The sequence below is a fragment of the Anguilla anguilla genome, chromosome 4, assembly GCF_013347855.1.
Source record: "Anguilla anguilla isolate fAngAng1 chromosome 4, fAngAng1.pri, whole genome shotgun sequence".
Lineage (NCBI taxonomy): Eukaryota > Metazoa > Chordata > Actinopteri > Anguilliformes > Anguillidae > Anguilla > Anguilla anguilla.
The window spans coordinates 18,716,897-18,739,242 of NC_049204.1; the positions used below are offsets into that span (position 1 = coordinate 18,716,897).

General features: G+C 37.4%; 1 protein-coding gene across 11 annotated transcripts in view; it reads left to right on the top strand.

The window, feature by feature from the left end:
• epb41l3a (erythrocyte membrane protein band 4.1-like 3a) overlaps positions 1-22,346 on the top strand; it is a 58,464-nt gene that overhangs the window by 19,169 nt on the left and 16,949 nt on the right. For 8 of the 11 annotated variants that reach the window (XR_004764927.1, XM_035415023.1, XM_035415026.1 and 5 more), the window contains exons 8-18: positions 1,052-1,139; positions 2,346-2,390; positions 3,542-3,694; positions 5,955-6,052; positions 6,519-6,694; positions 7,722-7,805; positions 8,807-8,994; positions 16,898-16,951; positions 17,629-17,664; positions 20,458-20,646; positions 21,437-21,514. Coding sequence is in view for 10 of the 11 variants with exons in the window: in XM_035415023.1 (XP_035270914.1) it covers positions 1,052-1,139; positions 2,346-2,390; positions 3,542-3,694; positions 5,955-6,052; positions 6,519-6,694; positions 7,722-7,805; positions 8,807-8,994; positions 16,898-16,951; positions 17,629-17,664; positions 20,458-20,646; positions 21,437-21,514 (1,189 nt within the window). In the remaining variant the exon portion in view is untranslated. The remainder of the gene's footprint in view (positions 1-1,051; positions 1,140-2,345; positions 2,391-3,541; positions 3,695-5,954; positions 6,053-6,518; positions 6,695-7,721; positions 7,806-8,806; positions 8,995-16,897; positions 16,952-17,628; positions 17,665-20,457; positions 20,647-21,436; positions 21,515-22,346) is intronic. The other 3 variants (XM_035415025.1, XM_035415024.1, XM_035415027.1) reach the window with 3 other exon arrangements.

A 22,346-nucleotide genomic window follows, 5' to 3' on the forward strand; every position in this document is an offset into this window, starting at 1 on the left:
GAGCAAGAGTTGCTCTTGTTCATTATTTAGTCCTTTATATACTTTTTGGCTGTATCAGCTCACAGCCGGTTTGAGCGCTGCCTTTCCTTTTTTATAATTACCAGACCAGTCATGAACCGCTTGAAACATATTTAGGCTTTAACTGCCCTCTGGGGTGTTAAAGACCTCAACTGGTTTGTTATTCTTAGTAAATTTAAATACATTGTACTGTGAATTACAGTGGCTGTACAGCACCTTGCTACTATAGAACCAGTGGGGAAGGCAGCAGGCAAGCTGCTGGTAATGCTGATGTTATCAATTATTTCAGTTATTTCAGAACATGAAAGGTTTGTCTTCAGACCTGTGTCATACTTCATTATATGCTGCCTGAGGCAATGCTCTCTCTCACATTCTCTGTTCAGGGAACAATTTCACTTCCAGAGCGGCTGGTGATTTTCAGTCCTGTCTTTGCTAATAACAGGTTATGCAATGCGATGAAAGGCAAAGTGGCTGATTAAGTTATCGCTGCAGTCCCTACACTAAGTATCAGAAATATGGATGCAGCGTAGATGTCAGTGCATTTTAAAGAATGATCATGTTTACTTGTTGCATTGTCAGTCACAGGCAAGGTCCAGTAGGGCTTGAATTCTACAATAGGGCCCTTGAACATGAGAGTTTTTGCTGAAACAAGTAAAGCACTGGGGCAACAATCTAATGCTAATGACTTGAAATTACCATTTCTGTATGTTGTTTACTGGTACAAAATTCCTTTCCTACATTGTGATTGTATTTGTAATAATGTTTTCCGCCTTCTATAATGGGACCTACTTATGTCATACTATATTTTCATAGAATGACATTATATTTCTAATAATACATTAAGACATATAGTTACATTTTAAGAAAATGTTGATTGTAGAAGCATTGATTGCTGTACAACTCATTTTGACCTGAGAGGGATTTAAACCTAAATGCTGTCAAGAATTGCCCTTGTCCACACTTACATGCTTCCCATAAGTACTGTTGGGTATCAAGATTATGGAGCTCTCTTCTGTCCCTCTCCCCACCCCAGAGGGATGACACCAGCTGAAGCGGAGATGCATTTCCTGGAGAACGCCAAGAAACTGTCTATGTATGGAGTGGACCTCCATCATGCCAAGGTAAAGAGATTGACCAGTCGAGCTGATAGATCTCTGATTGGGCCTGATTTAGCAGCCAACACTCCAACTAGGAAGCCCTGACATCCATCACACACTTGAGTAGGACCCAGTACCTGTAACGTGTTTGATTCCTTTCCGAAATGACCTCACACTGAACAACCGACCTGACATTTCTTTTCCGGATATCATGGAGTGAAAAAATGCCAGTTTCCTGACCATTGATCAGTATTATTAGGTGAGCTGGAGTTATAAGTCTTTTCACTCCATAAACCTTTGACCAGACCTTTGCTGCATGATGGACCGGGATACCGGTGCAGTTGTCATGTGAAAATTTCTTTAGGTGATCTGAAGTGTGAACGAGGAGTGATCTTTGTCCTGTTCAGTCCTAATGCAGCCCCCGCCCCCCAGAAAAAAAAACCTCAAAGCTGTATTATTATGATGACAATGAATGACTCATCTGTAATTATGTGTTTAGATGGTTTTGCTGTGCTTCTGCTGTCAGTTGACAGACATGCTTGCATCCGCTTGCTCTCTGTTGTACACACCCCACTGGAGGCAGTGGGTTCACAGGCCTTTCAGACTGACCCTTTATCGACACGTGGGAGCAGTTTTAGACAAAACGAAAACACAAAGACAAACAAAAATGCTTGGCCCAAATGCCTGAAATAGTCAAAAGATACTAAAGCAACAGAAATGAACAGTTGCCCAAGGCAGAAAAAAATACAGTCATGAATAAAAAAAAACCACAAGAAAACTGCTGGCCCTTCAGACCTTGCAAGGCATTCCTTTTATAGTTCAAACACAAGAATAGGGTGGAAAATCATCCATAACAGGCACCGAAAAGCCTTGCGGTGCATGACAAAGGGTTTCACTCTCCCATGGTGGTGCCTGCATCAACATTGCTAAGCTGCTGTATCATCTCTGTCATTCTTTTTGTTCTGCCTGTGCTGTCTGTTCCAGTGTACTCTTAGGTGCTTATCTAACCCCTTTTAAAAAGAGATCAAGCATGTTAACAGATGATTCAAAATCTGCATGATGTCAGTGTGGACCAATAATAAAAATAAAGCCTGAATTTTTGCCTAAAGTGTAACTGTCCACATAAATACAACATTCCACATGTAGGCTACTCAGTGATGACCTTGGAAGTACCCTTCAGTTTGATTAGATCAGTATATGTCTTCTCTCTTTTCTTACCAAATGGCCTAGTTGATAGGAAGCATCTTTGAGTGCTTGGCTCCAGCTAAAGGGGAGGTAAGGCTGCATTTTTGTGTGGCGTGTGTGTGTTTGTCCTTGAAATTGTCTTTGTGCATGACTTCTGACTGTAGACTCCATCACCATGGCTGCGGTTGCTTCACTGCAGTGCTGGTAATGTTATGCCTCGCGGTTATGTTTCTGTGGGTGTGAGGGTGAGGAACACTCCTTGTTATGCCTGTACAGGGCAGACCCCCCCATTCATACCCCAAATGTACCAATCATTGGAAAAGCTCATTGTCCTGCCCTGGAGAGGTCAGATCCATTATCAGCCCATCCGAACATATCAATAGCCCACATCAGAACTGCAGACTCTGTTCAGAGGGCCCTCATTATTGTCATTTGCCTCATCACCAAACATCTGCATTGCCTCTTCAGACCGGTCAGATGTCCACATTCAGAATTTATTGTTGATGCCCATTCATGGATGGATACCTACAGTAGCCTTTTGTCATTTTAAACAATTGCAGATTGGCAGAAGGACTAAAGCTCTTAACTAGCATGTTAGAAGAAAGAAAGCAGATGTTGTCATGTTAATTTTCTGTGCCTGTCTTTTCCCATCAGTAGATTGAATCAAAACCCTCTCTTTTTTTGGCATTTTTTCCTATGGTTAACATAAATGGACATAAAGTTCAAGATAACACTGTTTTGATAATGCTGTCTCTAAGAATACATTTGGCAAGAAAACAACTTTAAAGCATCCCCATATCCTGTCATTACAATAATATATTCTGGGAGCACCATGGAAACCATTGAGAAATTCTAGTTGTTAGATTAGAAAATATCAGGAAAAAAAATAAAATAAAAAAATAAAAATAAAAATATATATATATATATATTTCATTTGACTTAATGTTTTTGGCTGTCAGATTCCATTATCCAGATTATAAAAGGCTTTGGGAGAAAGTTGCCGCCCTGCTTCGCTCATGGTATCCAATTGCAGTATTATAAGTACTCTGGTTTCAGTTACTTTTTAAGGAGTTTGGTGCTGTTTTCATTACGTCCATCATGTTTAACTATAAGGACAACAACAAAGCCTCATTTCGCAGTCATGAATCTTTATCCATCTTGAACCTGTTGACAGTAATGACGCATCTTGTACCCATCAGAGAGAGTGAGCATGTGCTCCTGACCGGGGCTTGTGTCTGCAGGATTCAGAGGGCGTGGAGATCATGCTGGGCGTGTGTGCCAGTGGACTTCTCATTTACCGTGACAGATTGCGCATCAACAGGTTTGCCTGGCCCAAAGTCCTCAAGATCTCCTACAAAAGGAACAATTTCTATATCAAAATCCGCCCTGGGGAGGTAATGACCTGAAAATGAAAATATCTTATTGTTTTGCTTTGGGGATGATAATTGCAAACTGGATAGGCCTGTTATCTGATTTAAGTTGTCTCATATTTGTGAATGAGTGTGAATTTGTGAAGAATTTGTGAGTAAATTTGTGAATAGCAGTTATGGTGGACAGTAGTGAATAGAGCAAATTGATACGTGCTACAAACTCACTCTTTTGGGAGTGAAACACAATTTTTATTAATAAAATCACAGTAGTATATTGGCATTAATAGATAAGCTCACCATGTCATTTTACTTGGTCTATTTGAAGAATGGTCACAGTTAAAAAATTCCTTGCCCTGCTGTTCATGCAGCATAGCATAGAATGAAGGTAAAATTATATTATACCAAGCGCTACCTACTGGACTGCATTACTTTACCTACTGTGGGAAGGACATTGATTAAAAATTATATCAGAACATTTGCATTTAATCTTTCTAAAAGCATTTGGTGTACTCTGTAATTAGTAATAAAAGGGAACTCTAGGTCAAAATCACATTCCTAATACTATTTAAGTTTATATGGTGTTGCTAGTTGTTCCATTGCGTGACAATCACAGAGATCCACTACTGTCAGCACTTTATTAAAGGGTAAGCACCACCTAAAGTTATTGGACCAATTCGTTTTAGTCTAGAGGTTTCTCATTAAATTAAGTTGAAATTGTTGTTAGAATGGCTACAAATTTGACAGATTAATCACCCCTGAGGGAAAGTCAAGCCCACCCAAAGTCAAGCCAGAAAATCACGATGCATGATGAAATAGGTGGAAGATAAACAGCTCTGCTATTATACTTTTAGGCTGGAAAGATGACAGAAATGGATGGAATTTGGTTGAAAAGATGACAGAAATGTACAAAATTGAAATATTTGATCGTGAATCAAAGGTTTGAGCCAGAGGTGATCGGAGTTGAAGGCTTCTTCCCAAAGCCAACAAACCACGGCACTTTTTAGCTATCTTGCCCAGATACCAGTTGTGTGCTTCCCTGTGTGTTCAGTACAAGGATATGAGACTATACAAACTGCGTGCAACAGTGTTAGCTCTATCTTGGCTGCACATGGATGGCATTAGCTAATTAGCTCCTACCTTAGGATTTACTTTAATCCACCTCTAGCAAACAAATTAGAATCAGATGTTGATTTAACTTGTTTTCCATTAGCATTATCACACTAGCTTTCTTATGCACATCAAGTTGTAGTGATATAGGCTAATTCTTTAATGGAAAAAGGACTGGCTGGCTAGCTATAGGGAATTTGACAGTATCTCACTTCCTCACTCTGCCACATCACAAAATATGACATAGGTGGTCATTCTGAAGATTGTTTAAAAAGGAAGGTGGGGAGAGGGGAGCGATTTGATCTTTTAGGGCTTATTCCTTGCCTTTATCTCAATAAAATGATGTTTAATAACATGAATCATAAAATAGCACAACTTCTTCCATTTGCCTGGTGTATTTCATTTTTTATAATAACTGGTGCTTATCCTTTAAGATGCAATGAAAGTGTATCGGACATCACTTTGCACTGTAGAATCCCAAGGATGGAAACCACTTGTAAATCATGTTTTATTGTTCATTAAAATGGCTCCATCTCCAATACTTTTATGGGAGTGTAAACTTGTAAGGAATTGCGATCGTCGCCACAATCTTAGCTCTTATCTGCCTGTCTGAACTGATTGTGTAGTATTGGTGCAAAATGCATTCATTTATTTAGAAAGGTTTAAAGACTTTAAAGGTTTTTAAGATCTTTCCAGGCAGGCAGAATATTTTCAGTGTCAAAATGTCTGCCTTTGTCAGGTTTTCCAATTTAACACAAACTTCTGTTTTACCAGATCAGTGTGTTGTCACATTAAATTTATCTTGTTAAAAAGGCTTTTGTTTTGAGATTGCTTGTAGCTCATAAAATGAGCTGTAAACTGCCTTGTCTGGCAGAAGAATGACTTGATTGTTATCCATCCCTCCCATGATTTACTGAGTGATTGCTGCAATAGCTCTCCAATTTCCCTTGTCAGATATATCACTACAGTGTGAAGGAAATGTGTGTCTTGTTTCCTGTGTTTTCCTTATGCCATCCCTAGATTGGTGATAAATGTTATTTTTCTACACAAACTGCTCATCACCCTGACTACAAGACTTTGTAACAAGGTGATCTTACAAAGACCTAATCCGAAGTGCTTGTGACTTAAATATCAGGGATGAATATGGGCTAATGTCTCTGTACTTCTGTACTTCCAGTTTGAGCAATTTGAAAGCACGATAGGTTTCAAACTCCCAAACCACAGAGCGGCAAAGAGGCTTTGGAAAGTCTGTGTGGAGCATCACACCTTTTTCAGGTGAGAGTTTGCTCAACAATGTTGAATTTTCAATGGTTTTTCCACTCTATTTGATCTGTTTGCTGTTTTATTCTTTTCTATGCCCACTAACTCAGTAGTGACAATACAGATCCTTTGAAATTATCTGGCATGAGACCGAATATTCAGCTGTTATGTGTTAGCACAACAAAAGACTAACCAGATCAAATCACAGCTGACAGATGAGCTCTACTTTATTAATGAATGTGTGCAGCGAAATAATTTATTACCCACATAAAATTTTATTTCATCTATTTCGTCTCAGATTTGTGTGCTGTACATATTATTATTTTCAAAAACGAATCACTTTCGTTAAATAAATACAAAAAAAGAATAATTCAATAAATATCTGTTTCATTCCATTAAAAAAAAAAACCTTTTTAGAGCAATGTCAGGCAGAAAACTGAATTGTAATGATGGAGCTGACTTCTCCCTCACTGTCCTGAAGGTTGGTGTCTCCAGAAGCCCCTCCCAAAAAGTTCCTCACACTTGGCTCCAAGTTCCGCTACAGTGGCCGGACCCAGGCCCAGACACGACGGGCCAGCTCCCAGATTGTCCGTCCCGCGCCTTACTTTGAACGCTCCTCCAGCAAGCGCTACACCATGTCCCGCAGTCTAGATGGTGGTGGGTACCTCACACAGACTCTTTCCTCCCGTGTTAGGCCTGAATGGAGTGGGATGGGATAACGTTGGGTGTTTGGGATGTTGAGTTTAGGCTGATGTAATCCATGTTCACTCTGAGACTGCCCCTTTTCCCATATTTCTGAGTCAGGGCTTTATCCCCACTCCTCACATTGTCTTCTCTGCCAGCTTAGTGGGGCTGCTCTTTTCCCCTGGTTTATCAGCCATTCCCAGACCACAGTTAATGTCCTTATTCGTCAAGCCAACTTACAGAAAGCCTAGAATAAATGACTTATATTAAAGCCAGGCAGGCTCTCTGAAGAGGGGTTTATTTTGTATCGCCTATAGAAGGATGGGATTACTCACCATGTGGATTTGCTGCACAGTGTTGTTTTTTGTTTTTTTTTGGCTTTGTTCTAAGGTACTTTTTTCCCTTTGTTTTGCCCCTCTTCTAAATTAATTAGTAGAATTCCTTTATATTTTTGTGTTCCCAAGAGCTCTGTTGAGCCAGCTCTCTCTGAATTTATTACTAGCAGAGCTGTCTATATCTGATCTAACTGTGTTGGGATAACCATTTGAATTGGTGAATGGTAAGAATAAAAAAAAGCATGCAAAGTTGATTGCTGGAAATGTAACATTTGACAGAAATATTACTGGCCCTGGGGATTTTTATGTGAAAATCTTCAACTAAAAATCTTCAGCTCTCCTCAGTTCATTTCCTATCATGTTTATTTTATGGACATGTCAACGTTCTAAAACGACTTCACATTTAGAACATCATAACAGTGAGGCTTTAACCATAATAGAACCAGAAACAGGCAGAACTGGGATTTAATCATTTTTTTCATTATCTGTGTTAAAGCCTGATTTTGAGTCCATTGTCCTGACGATATGACAGGTATCTGTTGTCACTATTGTTTCTAATTATTTGTTGGCTGTTTATCCTCCATCTTGGTTTTTTTTTAGAGATTAGGTCTCATTGTTAATCTTGAATCCTTACTGTAGTATTTAATTTCTATTGATCTCTCCAGCTCAGCGGCGTCATCCAATAAATACAGTGACTCTAGACCATGGACTTAAACTGCCTGTCAATGTAAATGACCGTAACGCAAAAGGTAGATACTTACTGCACATTAGCTCTTAGATGTAGCAACTGAGCATTGTCCCTCAGTTATTTATAACCTATGCAATTTGTTTTTACCTTAATTTGGCTCTTCTGATAATCAGTCATCCTCTTTGTGATTTTCAGTCAAACTGCCCTTACACTTATGCTTTCTTTTTGCATGCAGCTAAAAATTTTCATCTCCTGCGTAGCATATCATAAATGCTGCTGACATTTTCTAGTAAATACAGCTTGTTTGAAAAGCCATCTATTTTCCTTTCAGTGAGACCCAGATGTATAAATGAACTGGCATGCTTTACAGCCATAAAGCTAGAGCTGTGATCTCAGGTGGAACAGGTAAAGCATGAACAGTGGGGAAAGCTAAAAAAAATAAAATAAAATACTTTGGTGTGAATGTATAAATTAGAATGAACTGAATTGCACATTTCTGAAAGAAATGAATAAAAGAAAAAATTGAAAACATAATCTAAAACTGTTGAGATAAAGTATTTTGAATACACTGTTTGCCTTATAAGGGTAAAAGAAGAAAGGTCATCCCTTGCTATCATTACTTCATATCAGGGAAAAAATGTTTACATTTTCTGATTGAATGATGTGTAGCTGGCAGACATTTCCTCTTTATAAATATGAACCTGAGCACTTTGAAATGCGCTTTAATTATTTAAGAAGTAAAATATTAAGGCTCTACTCATAATATGTTAGCAGCATATGATTGAAGCTGCACTGGAAAAGCTTTCTTCAGATAACATGAGTGGATTCTTGTGTGAATAATATAGCTTTAATATCTCATGAGATCTCAAGGCTAATCCCTTATAAAACTGGCTTTTTTAACTATGTGGGTTTCTTGATTTCTTTACTATATTGCTACATGTTATCTGTATTATTTTTCAAGATTAATGAATTCTGCCTTAATAAGTCTTTCGATGTCTCCCTAAAAACCAATCTGGAGTGAAAACCACAAAATGTTCATGAGGTATTCCATGTCCACTTCAGAGATGGGCACGGGCCAGTATGGCACAGCCAAGGGAATCGCCACGAGTGACCTCATCACCACGGTAACACCGGAAAAGAAAGCAGAGGAAGAAAAGGCTGAGAAAGAGGATGAGGAGAAACTGATGGCCATGGAGCAGTCTGAGGTGTCCGAGCCAATTCCAACAACCCCAGTGCGACATGAGATGAAGGTATGCCCTTCAGAACTCAAGAACAGTTTAGGACTTTTAGTGTGTGTGTGTGTGTGTGTGTGTGTGTGTGTGTGTTGCAAATATGTTTAGGATTTGTGGTAAGTGGAAAGTACAAAATTTAACTTGTTTAACATATTGTCTGATACTGTATAGCTGCAATAATCAGACAGAATCACTGTCTCTTTTTACATCATTTGTGTGTCCCCTGAAAAGTCAAGAATGCCACACCATTGGCCCTTTGGGATAACCTTGACCTCTAGTGGTATACCTTTGCTCCTGTACCCCTTTGATGCATTTAATTAGGCCATAAATACATCGTCAGACAGTGTAAAACTCAGGATGAGAGTAATGTACTAATCATTGACATTGCAATACGATTTGTATGAGTTTACATGGATCCATGCATATTGAGTTAACATGACTTTAGAGAGCTTAACTGACCAATTGATCAATTGCCTCTACTTTTCACAAAGGTGACTGGATTTTAAATTGAGATGCCCTTTCAGATGCAGCCTCTTCCCTAAAGAAGGCAGGCCTGTTTATGGCCTTGCATGCAGGACATATTTCCTTCATACTTATTCTGACGCAAGCTCTGCTCAATATGTAGGCAGATGGAGGGTAAAAACGAAGCTCCTCAACTTTCAAACTGTACAATGCTTGGAGATAATAAGAAAGTCTGACCTTTAGTTCGGCTAGCCTGCCATATTGAAACCCTCAGCCTCTCATGTCCTGATTTGCAGAAGAGTTGGAGACTCCTGTAGCTTTGCTTTGATCCCAGCATCTGTGCTTTTCCATCTGGATTCACATCAAGATTACAAACACTGGATACCCAGTAGTGATATGGTTTCATTTTTTTTTGTAATCAACAATTTCAAGGCTAAAATTATACCCTTTTTTTGCAATGTTGCTGAGCGACAGCTCTCAATTATTCATTACTGACTTTCTCCAAGATTGTTTAATGGAGAGTGTGCAGAAACTCAGCTGCTACCATGGAAAAGCAGGAGGTGGAATCACAGCATAATGTATTTAGTTACTGAGGAAAACCAAGTCATTTTTTTAAAGGCATCAATCAATAAATTTACATTTAAATGTGTTTACTGAGCAGTTGGTATTTAATGAGCATTGTTAAATGCAAAGTTTTTGCTGAAATGCAAAGTTTTTGAATATGAAATGAAGTGTGATTTTTACGGATGTCTCAAAATTTATCATGATGATACAGTATTGCATCACATTTTATGGCCAGGTTAGAGAGTGCAATTTTTGTAGTGCCATCTACAGCTCATCCATCTTACCTTTGTTTTAATGAAATTGTCAGATAGTTCTTACAATTCGATACTAACCGAAAAAATGTTTTATGAAGATTTCTGTTTTCTGACTGGCTTACTGGAAGAAGGATTTCTGTAATGAATGTGACTAATGCTCCCACAGTCCCTTTATACACAAATGCTGGCTGGGGATATGAGAGGATTAACTATTCTAATCACATTCAGCTACAGAAGAACTTAAAGATTCGTGTTGCATCCCTTTTACAAAAAAATCACGTTTAAAAACCACATGTGTTAAAAACCACATGAGAACACCTAACATGCAAAGAATACGCACATGAACTATAAAAATAATTCCACTTATAAGATGCGGAAAAAGGTAACCTATGCTATTTCGAGTCACATGTGTTGTTCTCACATGAAAATTGTAGTTAATATTTCAGTGAAATGAAAATGTGAAGATCAACATGACTCAATGTGACTTGTTTTGTTTCCACATGTGGACATTTTAACCCTCCTGTTCTGTTCATTTTTTAGGTACAGCAAAAATGTTCCCGGGTCAATCCCCATACAGGGGGGGTTTGCAAATACATGAAATGAACCATTTTCATTTAAAATGTTGATTACACTAATTAAGGCCAGTAGAAGAAGTTTCATACTGAAAAAATAATTTTAAGTATTTTTCCTAGATTTTCAAACTTTAAAAAGGGTCAATTTGACCCGCAACATAACAGGAGGGTTAAAAAAGCCAATCAGGTGAAAATGTCCAGTTCACATTAATATATTGATATTTGAATTCACGTGTGAAGAGGCTAATTTTACATGTGTTTTTTGTAAGGGGCGTTTGTCCTTCAGTGAGTGCTTTATGACTATAAAAATAATGTAAATGAGCAAAATAGGAATGAGGCCATGCTCTGTCCTTACAGTCAAGGCATTAAATTTATACTTTTCCTTTGTTACCACAGGCATATTTCTTCATGAACCATTAATTCCATGTTGATCATATAATGCTAAGATATAACATATGAAATATAAAATAGTCAAACTGGTAACATAGTATTAATAAAGTGGTTGACTGTGGCGCCTGCTCGTGTTCTGTAGGTAATGAGAGAAAGGTTAAAATATATTTATTGATTTTGATCCATCTTAAAGGTAGAAACAATATTCAAATAGATTGTTTGGGTCTTCTGTGGCAAGGATAAAAAGAAACTATAGCTATTTTTTGTTGCAGATTGTTATTGCAAAATCATCAGTATCTCCTGGTTTGTGTGATTTGCTAGATTGTTTAATTATTAATTTCAAATCGGTTATATATAACCGTCCAACTAGTCAATTATTATTATTTTGTGGGTGTAATGGTTGGGAGGCCAGACGTACACCCAGCAATAATATAATGGACTAGTATTTTTTCCTTTTTGATAACTAAAAATGTGGCCATTTTTAATGAACATTCTTTTGAAACAGAATTTACTCAAATTGTGCCTCAAAATTTCAGCCTCAAAAAATGTGTTCACTTAGTGCTGTAGATAGATTAAACAAAATAACATCTGCATAACAGAAAAATCAAATGCATTTGTTTGTTGTGTATGCATGTTTCTGTGCATTATGATTTTCTAAAAGCACGAGAATACCATACATCTAAGAGCCCATGTTTAGCCAGCTTTCATACTGAAAAAGAAAGGAACTAATTGGCAAAACCACATGACCAGTATTGCCTGAGCAAAATTCCCAGATGGTCTTTTCTGTAAAGTGTCCAGCTAGCAGAAATCATTTTTTCTTTTCATGCTGTCATCCACTGTATCAGGTGAAAATTATGGATGATTTGTTTTGTAGAAAGCTCTCTGCTAGTCATTGACCGCGTTTTAAAAAACATCATTGTAAAGTTTAAACATACTCTCAGATTTAAACATAAATGTAGTTCTAAAATGTGCTTGAACCTTTCATCACAACTACACCTATAGTTCCAGTGTGCCCACCACTGTAGTACCCTCATATTTCTCAAGCTAGCTGTATATTACAGCTTTACTGTACTATGTTACTGTACTGTTACTAGGGATGTATCTGAATCCGAATACTGTATTCGGGAAAGCACAAATAATGCGATGGAAACAGATATTTCTTCTACCCGAAGTTGCTCGTTATTATTCGGATTCGGGGGGGAGAAAGTCAGCTCCATTTTAAGTTCTCATAGCCTCTATCTAACGTTACACGGGCAGAGAGAGAGAGCATCTGGAACTCCGGCACATAGCAGCTGCCTCGTTACGGCGAACCTAATAAAGCAAGCTGGCATTCAAAAGCCGTTTCAGAGGGTCTTAGAAAAACGTTATGTCTGCACTGCGCAACCACACCATTTAAAAAGCAAGACAGTGCTAGGGAGATGAATTTTATTGACTTATGGTTCCATGCAGTTTTATTAAATAATGTAATGACAAAAAATGCATGGTATAAACTAATTGTATGGTATAAAACGAGAAGGATCTATTTTTTTCTCGATAGAATCATTGTTTTCATAGAATTAACGATCAGAGGTTTTTGCTTAAAAACGGTGAAAAATAGAACTACCAACCAGAGTTTTTGCATAACGACGGTCCAAATAGAACTACCAACCAGAGTTTTGCCTGACAACGGTAAAATAATATGCCCAAACGCCCGTGGAAGGATATTTCAGTTTCAGCTGATTAAATCTATAAAAATTAAAACATATAAAAGTAACCATATGGCTATAGTCATTGTTGGTAACCCGTTGTATAAGTGAAATAAACCTCTCCAGGCTGTCCCGTTATTGTAAAATAATGTACATCGGGGCATGGTTAAGCGCAATACCACCCCCGTCGTACATGTAAGGAATAAACCACGACCGGCTGACCCATTAAGCCTGGTGCACACTAAAGGATTTTCAAATCTTAACCGATTTTTAATATTTTAATCGTAAGTACGCACACACCAGACGATTCAGTCAAGACGCAGGACCACACACTTGGCGTTTATACTAAACGATTTCAGAGTGGCGATTCCAGGGACTTTTTTTTATTTCCGCAAACTGATTCCCTGTCTCCATGGAGACCACACTTCCGCCAACGTTACAATAATTACATATATACATAATACAATAATATTGATACTTTTGTTGCTACGTGCGGTTACCTAACCGCATTGAGTATAAAACAATTTAGTCCGCAGAGAACTTCTTCGGTTTCGGCAAAAAATTTGGTTGGTGACACTTCCCGGTCAGCTCGCTCTCATTGGCTATTGCGGGTTTCTGCTCAATATTCCATCGCTGTTCCTTTCACACTACAGGATTTCTAGTCGTAAATATCAAACATGTTTGATATTTACGATTCGAGATCGGGGAGACTCCGATCCAATCGGTAACATTAAGATTATGTCTGTAAACCCCTCACTCTACAGGATCATTTGGGCAGATAATCGGTTCAGACTAGCCTCAGATCGGGAATGCCCCCATGATTGTCGGGAAGAGCAAATCAGGCACAAAATCGGCCCAATTATCCTCTTGTGTGGGGCCAGCATTATTGGAAAACCCTCGGAAACGGGTTTTGAATGCCAGTTAGCTTTATGATAGTGTGACGTCCGGGGGCTGTTCCGGCAGGCTGTGCCGGCAGCTCCCAGAATGCACGGCGTGCGGACTTTTGTAAATAATTTGTGTGGGACTGTAAATTGTAAATACGTGTAAAAAGTGAATTCATTGTGTGTAAATATGTGTTCTTGTGCTAGCTGAATTGTGTTTGTTGCTTTTAGTTTATGCTTTTAGAATGGTCTCAAGGCATGCTTGCTGTCCTATTGAACTGTCTTCAAAACAGCGGTTACTATAAATGCAATCGTTCACAAAAATACGGATGAAAATGCGTCCCGTAGCCATGAGTTAAATCAACGCCTATTCTATTGTCAAAATAAGGGATGATTCTGATTTGCGGGATGCGTAAATAAAGCTAGCAACATTAACTAGACATGTGATTCAACGTTGCCATCAATTGTGATATTGGATATTGAAAAGGGGAGGGGATGTAACAACAATTCAAAAGCGAAAGAATAATGTTGCTGTTTAAAGTGCTTTAGAATGCTGGATTTTGTAGTGCATTCCAGTGCATGGAGTCCAGGTTTTTTTCTCTTTCAGTCCAGTTTTTTTCTCCATTACAGGTTTTTTTTTTCTTCCAGTCCAGTTTTTTTTCTTCCAGTCCAGGTTTTTTTTTTATTCCAGTCCAGTTTTTTTTCTTCCAGTCCAGGTTTTTTTTTCTTCCAGTCCAGTTTTTTTCTTCCAGTCCAGGTTTTTTTTTCATCCAGTCCAGTTTTTTTTCTTCCAGTCCAGGTTTTTTTTTCATCCAGTCCAGTTTTTAAAAAATTCCAGTCCAGGTTTTTTTCTTCTTCTTCCAGTCCAGTTTTTTTTCATCCAGTCCAGGTTTTAAAATTTTTTGTAAATTTTCTTTTACCTCGCAACAAGTTAATTCTCAGTAAAGGGACATCTCGGCCTTTTAACAGTTCTAAAATCAATGCACTACAAAATCCAGCATTCTAAAGAAGTTTAAGGAGAGGCAACACTGTCAAAAACAATGATTTTGGTTCCATATGCCAATTTTGATATTTTTTGATATTTTGCTTCTATAACTTCTATAGCTTCATAAAATGAACAAACTAAAGGTAAATAATAGTTATAAATAGTTAATTTAGATGATAATATAACACCATTGTCAAGTACACAAAGCATTAAATTAGCTTATGATAGCATCTTTTATGATTAAATGCCTCTGCGGTTTTAAAACTTACCTGGTTGAATCATATTGTTAAAAAGCTTGTTTCCTGGAGCGTACTGCTAGAATGACCGTAGGTTCAGACAGTTCATAAAATTTAGTTTAGTTAAACATAGAGAGAGAGAGAGAGAGAGAGAGAGAGAGAGATGAAAAGTACAGTATGATGATGTGGAAATATATTTAATAATTATTTATATGCCAATATTAAATCAATTTGATGCTTTGAATGCACAATGAATGCATTGCATTGTCAATGAATATTAGGTTAAACAATACAACGTTTGCCCGATTTAACGGGTCTTTTGTATAAACCATGCCCACTTCCGGTCTTCTATCTGAATACACAGACAGATAATTTTGTTGGTTGAACAGATACAGATACAGATAATGATGTCTCTGCACACCCATAACTGTTACACTGTCTCAGTAAAATTACTGAATACCAGTGAAGAGATTATTTCAGTTGGCCATGCCTAAATAAATGGCTGTAAGTTGTTTTTTTTTCTTTCTGAAATTGATTTAAGTTTATTATTTAAGTTTATTTCATGAAAACAAATGAGGATTTGACTAACAAATGACATTGCTTAAATACTATTAAACATTTTCTTGGAATTTACTTAAATTACTGAGAATTTACCAGATATACCATTTGATTTAAAAACTTGAAATTATTAGTCATTATTAGTCATTCCAAGTCAAGATTATTTGTCCTGAAGAACAACTTCAGAAAACTAAGTACACGCCCGCCACTTTTCTAGAGTTCGCGCCACCCACTTTCCCAGAGTTCTATGCAGCACAGCAGGATTCAGACTGATTAAAAATAAATGTTACAGTTTGCTGAAAATGTTCAAATGTTACAGTAGTAAGGTGTGCTTTGTAGTCGCTTCAGTGTAGGTAGTTATTGAGTTAAGGGTGAATTTACACCATTTGAGTTTGCAGTGTATCAGAAAGACCCCCTTGCATTGTGATTTCTCTCACTGCTAAAAGAGAGCATGTTTTTTGAAGACATAGTACCTAAGTAAGAAAAGAGCTGTGCCTTTTTTCCTGTTACACTGTTAAAATGCTATCATAAAAATATGGATTTTGAAGAGATATTTATGCGAATTGGGCTAATTCAGAAGAAAACAACATACATGTACTCAGGGTTTCTATAGTATCTACTCAGGATTTCAGTGATATCTGCTCAGTTTTATTTTTCATGGTACTAACTTTAATTCATCAGAACCAATGCAAATTATAGGTTATATTTGCTCAATTTTAATGTATATGTAACATGATTTCAAAGCTTTAAATTCAACTATGTGAAATATTTGTAGTGTACGAATGTTATAGCAATATTGAGTTGCACCCGCTGTCAGAAATGTGCTTTATAAATTAAGTTTGATTGATTGATTGATACAATTTAGTAAATCGGGGCTCTGTTTTTCGAGTGTATTGTAAACACATAAAACCTGGTCATTCCTCTTAACAACTAGGTTATTGATTGAAAAACTGGGTCTGGAATGATATAAAGCCACATTTCTAGATACTGAAAGCTGGCTTTATCTTGAAATAAAAACTTTTTTTTTGTAGATAAAGCCAGTATAATCAGGACTGGTATTTCTTCTACGCTGAAAAAATCTGGTATCATTATGAAAATGTGAGCTTTAAATTGCACTAATTTCCTGTTTTTAACTTTCTGTCTTTTGAAGGTAAGTCATTTGTCTGATAATTTTATTTGTAATACTTTTTATGCATGTCTTTGCTGAAACCTGATGAATCAACAGTACATAAATGTGAATATTGAAGGAGTGAAAAATGTCCAACTACTGACAGCATGGATTTTTATCTTTACTCTTGCTTTCAACTGGAACCATGGTACGCGTTATAAAACAGACTGACAGCGAGTGGACAGAGACTATTGCCGATGGTGAAACCACAGCGACAGAGGTTTGTTAAGCAGCCAGTTCCCTGTTGTCTACAAAAAAAGAAAAGAAAATTTGAATTTCAAAGTAGTGGAATAGTAATAATACCTTCATTCTCTTACCAGAATCATGTTTTTTCATTCTTTTTTTTTGTTTTAAGCCTTGTAGTATTGTGCTCATATTTTCATTTGCTCACTGATGAATGCCTGTGATGCGTTTTGTATATTTCATGAACAGATGTGATGGCTTTGCCCCAACAGGGAGTCAGAAAAGATTTATTTTAGGTGATTCAGTTGTGGGAGGGCCAAAGTGATTGTTTTCCTTCGATGTGACATGCCCCAGAAAACATGCATCTATATTGCATTTGGACAAAGAGTTTAATGTTTTTCCAATTTCAGACACAGCATGTTGTGACAAAAAAAATGCTAATGGGTTTCCTAAAAGGCCCAATTGAATCCACAAAGCTGAGTGTATTAATTTATTCCAGTTTAAAATATTGTGTTTAATACAACCTTTTTTGCCACATTCCAGCTGTGCCTATATATTGCCACCTATTCTTACCTTGAGTCCATCAGTCTAATGGCAAGGCCACCTGTCTAGTGTTATTAAACTTTATGTGTTGTATACACCAGTACTTCTCTGATAACCAACATTGTGTTTTTTCATATTTTGTCTTTGTGTGTTCATTGTTCATTCTGAAAGTCGGATCAAGAAGATGAATCTGAGATAAAGACACAGGTATTCTAGGCTTTTTCTTATCCCCAGAGGTGGAAAACCCATCTGTCCATAAGGGGGTATATGCTCCATTGTTAACACCATGTGTATCTTGTGTAATTTTTCACCACTACTTGTTGCATAGTTACCTTCAGGCGACTATTTTAAGCTGCATTGATTCTTAATAATCAGGGTTCTGATGAAAGGGATTTTCCTGAAAGTGACTGCCCATTTTTTAACATCTCTGTTTTTATAATTCCTCGCAGCTGTTCCATTTGGAACTAAATAAATAGGAGATATGCTTGCAGGAAAAACAGCTGGTCCAGTTTAGACTGAAACAGTGCTTGTTAAAATCAAGTGCAATTTGAGCAATCAGGAAGCAGCTTATTTTCACACCGCCCCTTACAGAAAGAGGTGTTTGAGTTAACAGTGCGTTTCCTGACAAAAGCGAGACCGCTAGTAATGAACGTCAAATCTGCAGTTGGGGAAGGAACCATCTCCTTTTCATATGATGGCAAAATAGGTACTTCAGTACATTTTCAAATAAATCTGTTTTTTTCTTTTTCATTCCAGAACATTCATAAGGAAAATAAAAGGAGAAAATGTTTTTGTCAAACAGTAATCTGATGTTAGAGGTTGATATGATGTAACAATAGAGTGCATTGAAAATTTTAACAAAATAACAAAATAATAATTACTAAATCGACTTGTTCAACACACGTAGAGGCTATGTGCTATTGAGTCTGTTTTGGAAGCTTCCTACATTTTGAAGCTTGCTATTATTAATTGAAGTCTACTGACCTCTCAGTGTCGTAATGTGTCTATGAGTATGAGTATTTATTTTATAACGCCTGTGTTTTTTAGAGGTGCGTGATTTTAATTAACAGCATTGTCCTGGTTATGTTACTGCAGAGGTTTAGACCTTTCTTGATTGTAAAAATTTTTGTCTCGCTGTTTTATCTAGTAATTAGCTAGTCTAAGTACATGTAAAATTAACATTAATCTTGCTCGCTAGTTTGTTCATGTATATCGCAACATTTACTAGCCAGTAGATGGCTAGCTGTTAAACAGTATCATTCATATAATGAGTGACATTAACAAATGTTTTCGCGAAGATTACTGAACAGAAATCTATTGCTTTTCTTATGATTTACTTTTTGTTGTTGTTAGGTATTCAGGATAATTAAAAAAATGTGTTGGGGAGAGTCGCCATAAATGTTACCCTTGAGAAATGTACCCTAAAGAGAAAACGACGGGGTTGGTACCCAGGGAGGTCATGGAGAGGCCTTCAGATCTGGAGATTAGGGGCACTAGATACTGTTGAACACCATCTACTTGTAGTGTCCTTTTGGGGACACCTTAGGCATTTTAAATGGTGTTTAATATTTATTTAATTAATTTTACTCATCAATGTGTTAAACTCTAAGTTGGTTCAGTGTTTAGGCTAATTGTTTGAGCCATTGCACTTGCACTTTTAGTTCACACGCTCACCATAGATGGCGCTCTATATTATTAAAGGCGGTCCAACAAAATATTAGAGTGTGCAACTTTTTTTTTGGCCAGGCAGTGTATGATGCCGTCTGGGGAACAGGACTTGCGTGAAACATATTTTCAAGCAAATATGTGTTAGTCGTGATGTTTTTTCCAAAATTGTTGAAAGCTGGTTGAAGGGCAGTAATTGCACAGAAGAAAAATTGAATTTGCAAGGTGGGGGTGATGTTGATGATGTAAGCCCTCATGATAGTGTTTACAATGTTAGCAGTAAATGCTCGGGGTCAGTATTCACAGTCGTGTGAAAACCAGAATATCCTCCACTGTATCATTTAAGCGGAGCCAGAGTAGGCTACACTGATTGCATGTGCTGCTGAGTTAATAGAGAAACACGCTCTTGAAGCACAAGAGGAGCAACTGAGACAAAGAAAAGAACTATTTGTGCTGGAAGCTGAAATTGCAGCCTCTGCCACCAAGATAAAGCTGCTGCAAATGTCTGATAGTCAAAGTCATTGTAATTTACAAACTGATGGAATGAATTCCTACACTGAAAGGAGAAACACATGTATGGATGCGTTAAAATTAAAACCTCTGTTCAAGTTCAAGTTCAAGATTTCAGTAGCTTGTATGAAGAAGCTCTTCAGTGGGCTACTGGAGAATCTGACGATGTAAAATCATTGGAGGATTCTGCCTTCTTTCTGCAAGAATGGTGTAATGCAATGGATGCATTGCAATATATGCAAGAACTATATGATCTCTGGTGCATTTTAGCTACCTTACTAGTTAGCTAGTTTAGTTAGCCTGTAAAAACTGCTACAGTATCTATGGCCCTTTTTATACTTGATGCCTGGGTGACCTGCCAAAAATGAGGGTGACTGATCGTCTGGCTAAAGCCAGCAGTAAAGCTCCTTCAATTCTGGAAAAGGGCTTTAAGTTGTATGTTTGGAATTACATCTTTAATTACGAGCGTACCTACACTCAGTTCACAATAGTGAGATGTCAGCACAATCAGCATTTTTATCAAGTTAATTTAAATGGATTTGACTGAGGCTTTCGGTGAGGGGCACAAATTTATTGTGAATTTAACTTTATCCCTGGACCGTCTCTGATGTTTTTATGTGATGGTTCTGTGTTAATATACCTGAAATAATTTATGAAATTCACAACTCCCCTATAACCAGTTAATCCTTTAATATTGTCTTGACATCTGATCTTGATCTTTTTCTCTTTGTGGCCCCGGCCTGACTTGACTTTGTCATTTTAAAAATAATATCTAAGCATTGAGTAGTAAGTTATTTCATGTTTTTTCCATCATTAATCTCCTAGGAAATAAGTAAGACTCCAGAGGAGCTGATGAAACACCAAACCAATATAAGTGACCTGAAGCGTACATTTTTGGAAACGGGTGCAGACACTTCTGCTCTCACTGAATGGGAGAAGAGGTTATCCACGTCACCAGTTCGGTCCCCAAGGCTAGAGGATGCCCCCATGATCGAACCCCTTGTGCCTGATGAAGTAAGTGCCAATACTGATTGATGCCTGTTTGCTGTGAGCAGTTTGCCCCACCTTTCTGGGGTGGGATTTCTCACTTCTAAATTGATTATCTGAAGGCCTCAGAGGACTTTTAGCACTGTTATCAGAAAAAATATAACTGGTTTACACTTGTTAATCAAGGGCAATTAATAAAAACAGGTTGAGACCAGTGGTAAATTTTAAGGGAAATTTCATACACGAAATCAATGGTGTTTTTGAGGGAAGTAACACCAGTGTCAAGATAGTAATATTGACTGAAGACATACGTTTTTTACTGGTTCCAAAGTTATTACTACATGTTTGTCAGTTACAAAAGCACATGGTCACTCAGTGATTATGACCAAGTCTTGTGTAATCCACCAAAATGTCCAAAGAAAACCAACTCAACCATATTGAAAATGTAGGCCATGTGGACACCCCCACCCATAATATTATTATATTTTGCATGTACAGTGCCATGAAAAAGTATGTTCCCCCTTCCTGATTTCCTCTATTATTGCACATTTGTCACACGGAATTGTTTCAGATCTTTAGACAAAATGTACTATTAGACAAACGGAACCTGAGTAAAGACTGATATGAAAGTATAGGAAGTGTATGGATGCAGTTATTGCTGCTAAATGTGGTGCAACCGGTTATTACATTTAAGGGGGTAATTACTTTTTCACATGGGTGATTGATATCTTTTTTAATTAAATAAATGAAATGATAAATTTAAAAAATGTGTTTTCTGTTTACCCATATATCTTCTTTGTCGTTTTCATGTCTTTAGGCCAAAGATGATGCAAAGACGATGGCTGCAGACATCCTGCAAGTGAAGCACAGCGTTTTGGAAACAAGAAGTACTACGGTATGGACCTCTCCTTTCCGTAAGACGAGCAAGTCTGTGTGTGTTTTGTGTAAGACCCTCTCAACATAACAATCCGTACACCTCTGCCATGTGGGTATAGTGGAAAGACTCCACTGTGTGTGCATTTATTGAATTGCCTCCATCACTGAAGCATTTAGCTGAAGATGTAGTCGAGTCACCCATAGTCAGTCTGTGACATGAGGGTGCATACAGAGGAGCAGAGAAGCCTGTACATGTTTGCTTTCATCTCGCCTCAAAGAATGCTTAATTAGAATTGGAAGGAGAGGTATGATAAGAAAGTAGGTTACCTCAAATGAGCAAAAAGCAAGACCTGACACAGGAGGAGAAGCCACAAAACTTGCAACGCTTGGGAAGGTTTTTCTATCAGCATTTATTATTTTATTGCTAAAGTAGTTTAAGAATCTGTTTTTAGGGGGAATTAAAAATACATTACATAAGCTATTCTTGGCATTTTAATTTATTTGGACTATTGCATTTTTTGGTTGGTCTTTTTGGTTTGGTTGATTCAATTCAATCATTGATCTGTCTATTTTATTTTATTTTCCTTCTTATTGCTTCTTGTTAAATATACATGTAATTCATGTTTTATAAGGCTCATGGTGTATCAGTGATATTTCATGGTTGTGGTGCATATGAACCAGCTGAGCTGGCAGCAGCAAGGCTAAACACTGGTAGATCTACATCACCTTTTGAACTACTTTTCTACAACTAATGAAATGTTAGTTTCAGAATTTTTTTACATTTTGTTCATGTGAAAAGGGATGTTTGTTCGGGTTAAATCACATGACAATGAGATTTGTCTTCTGGGAAA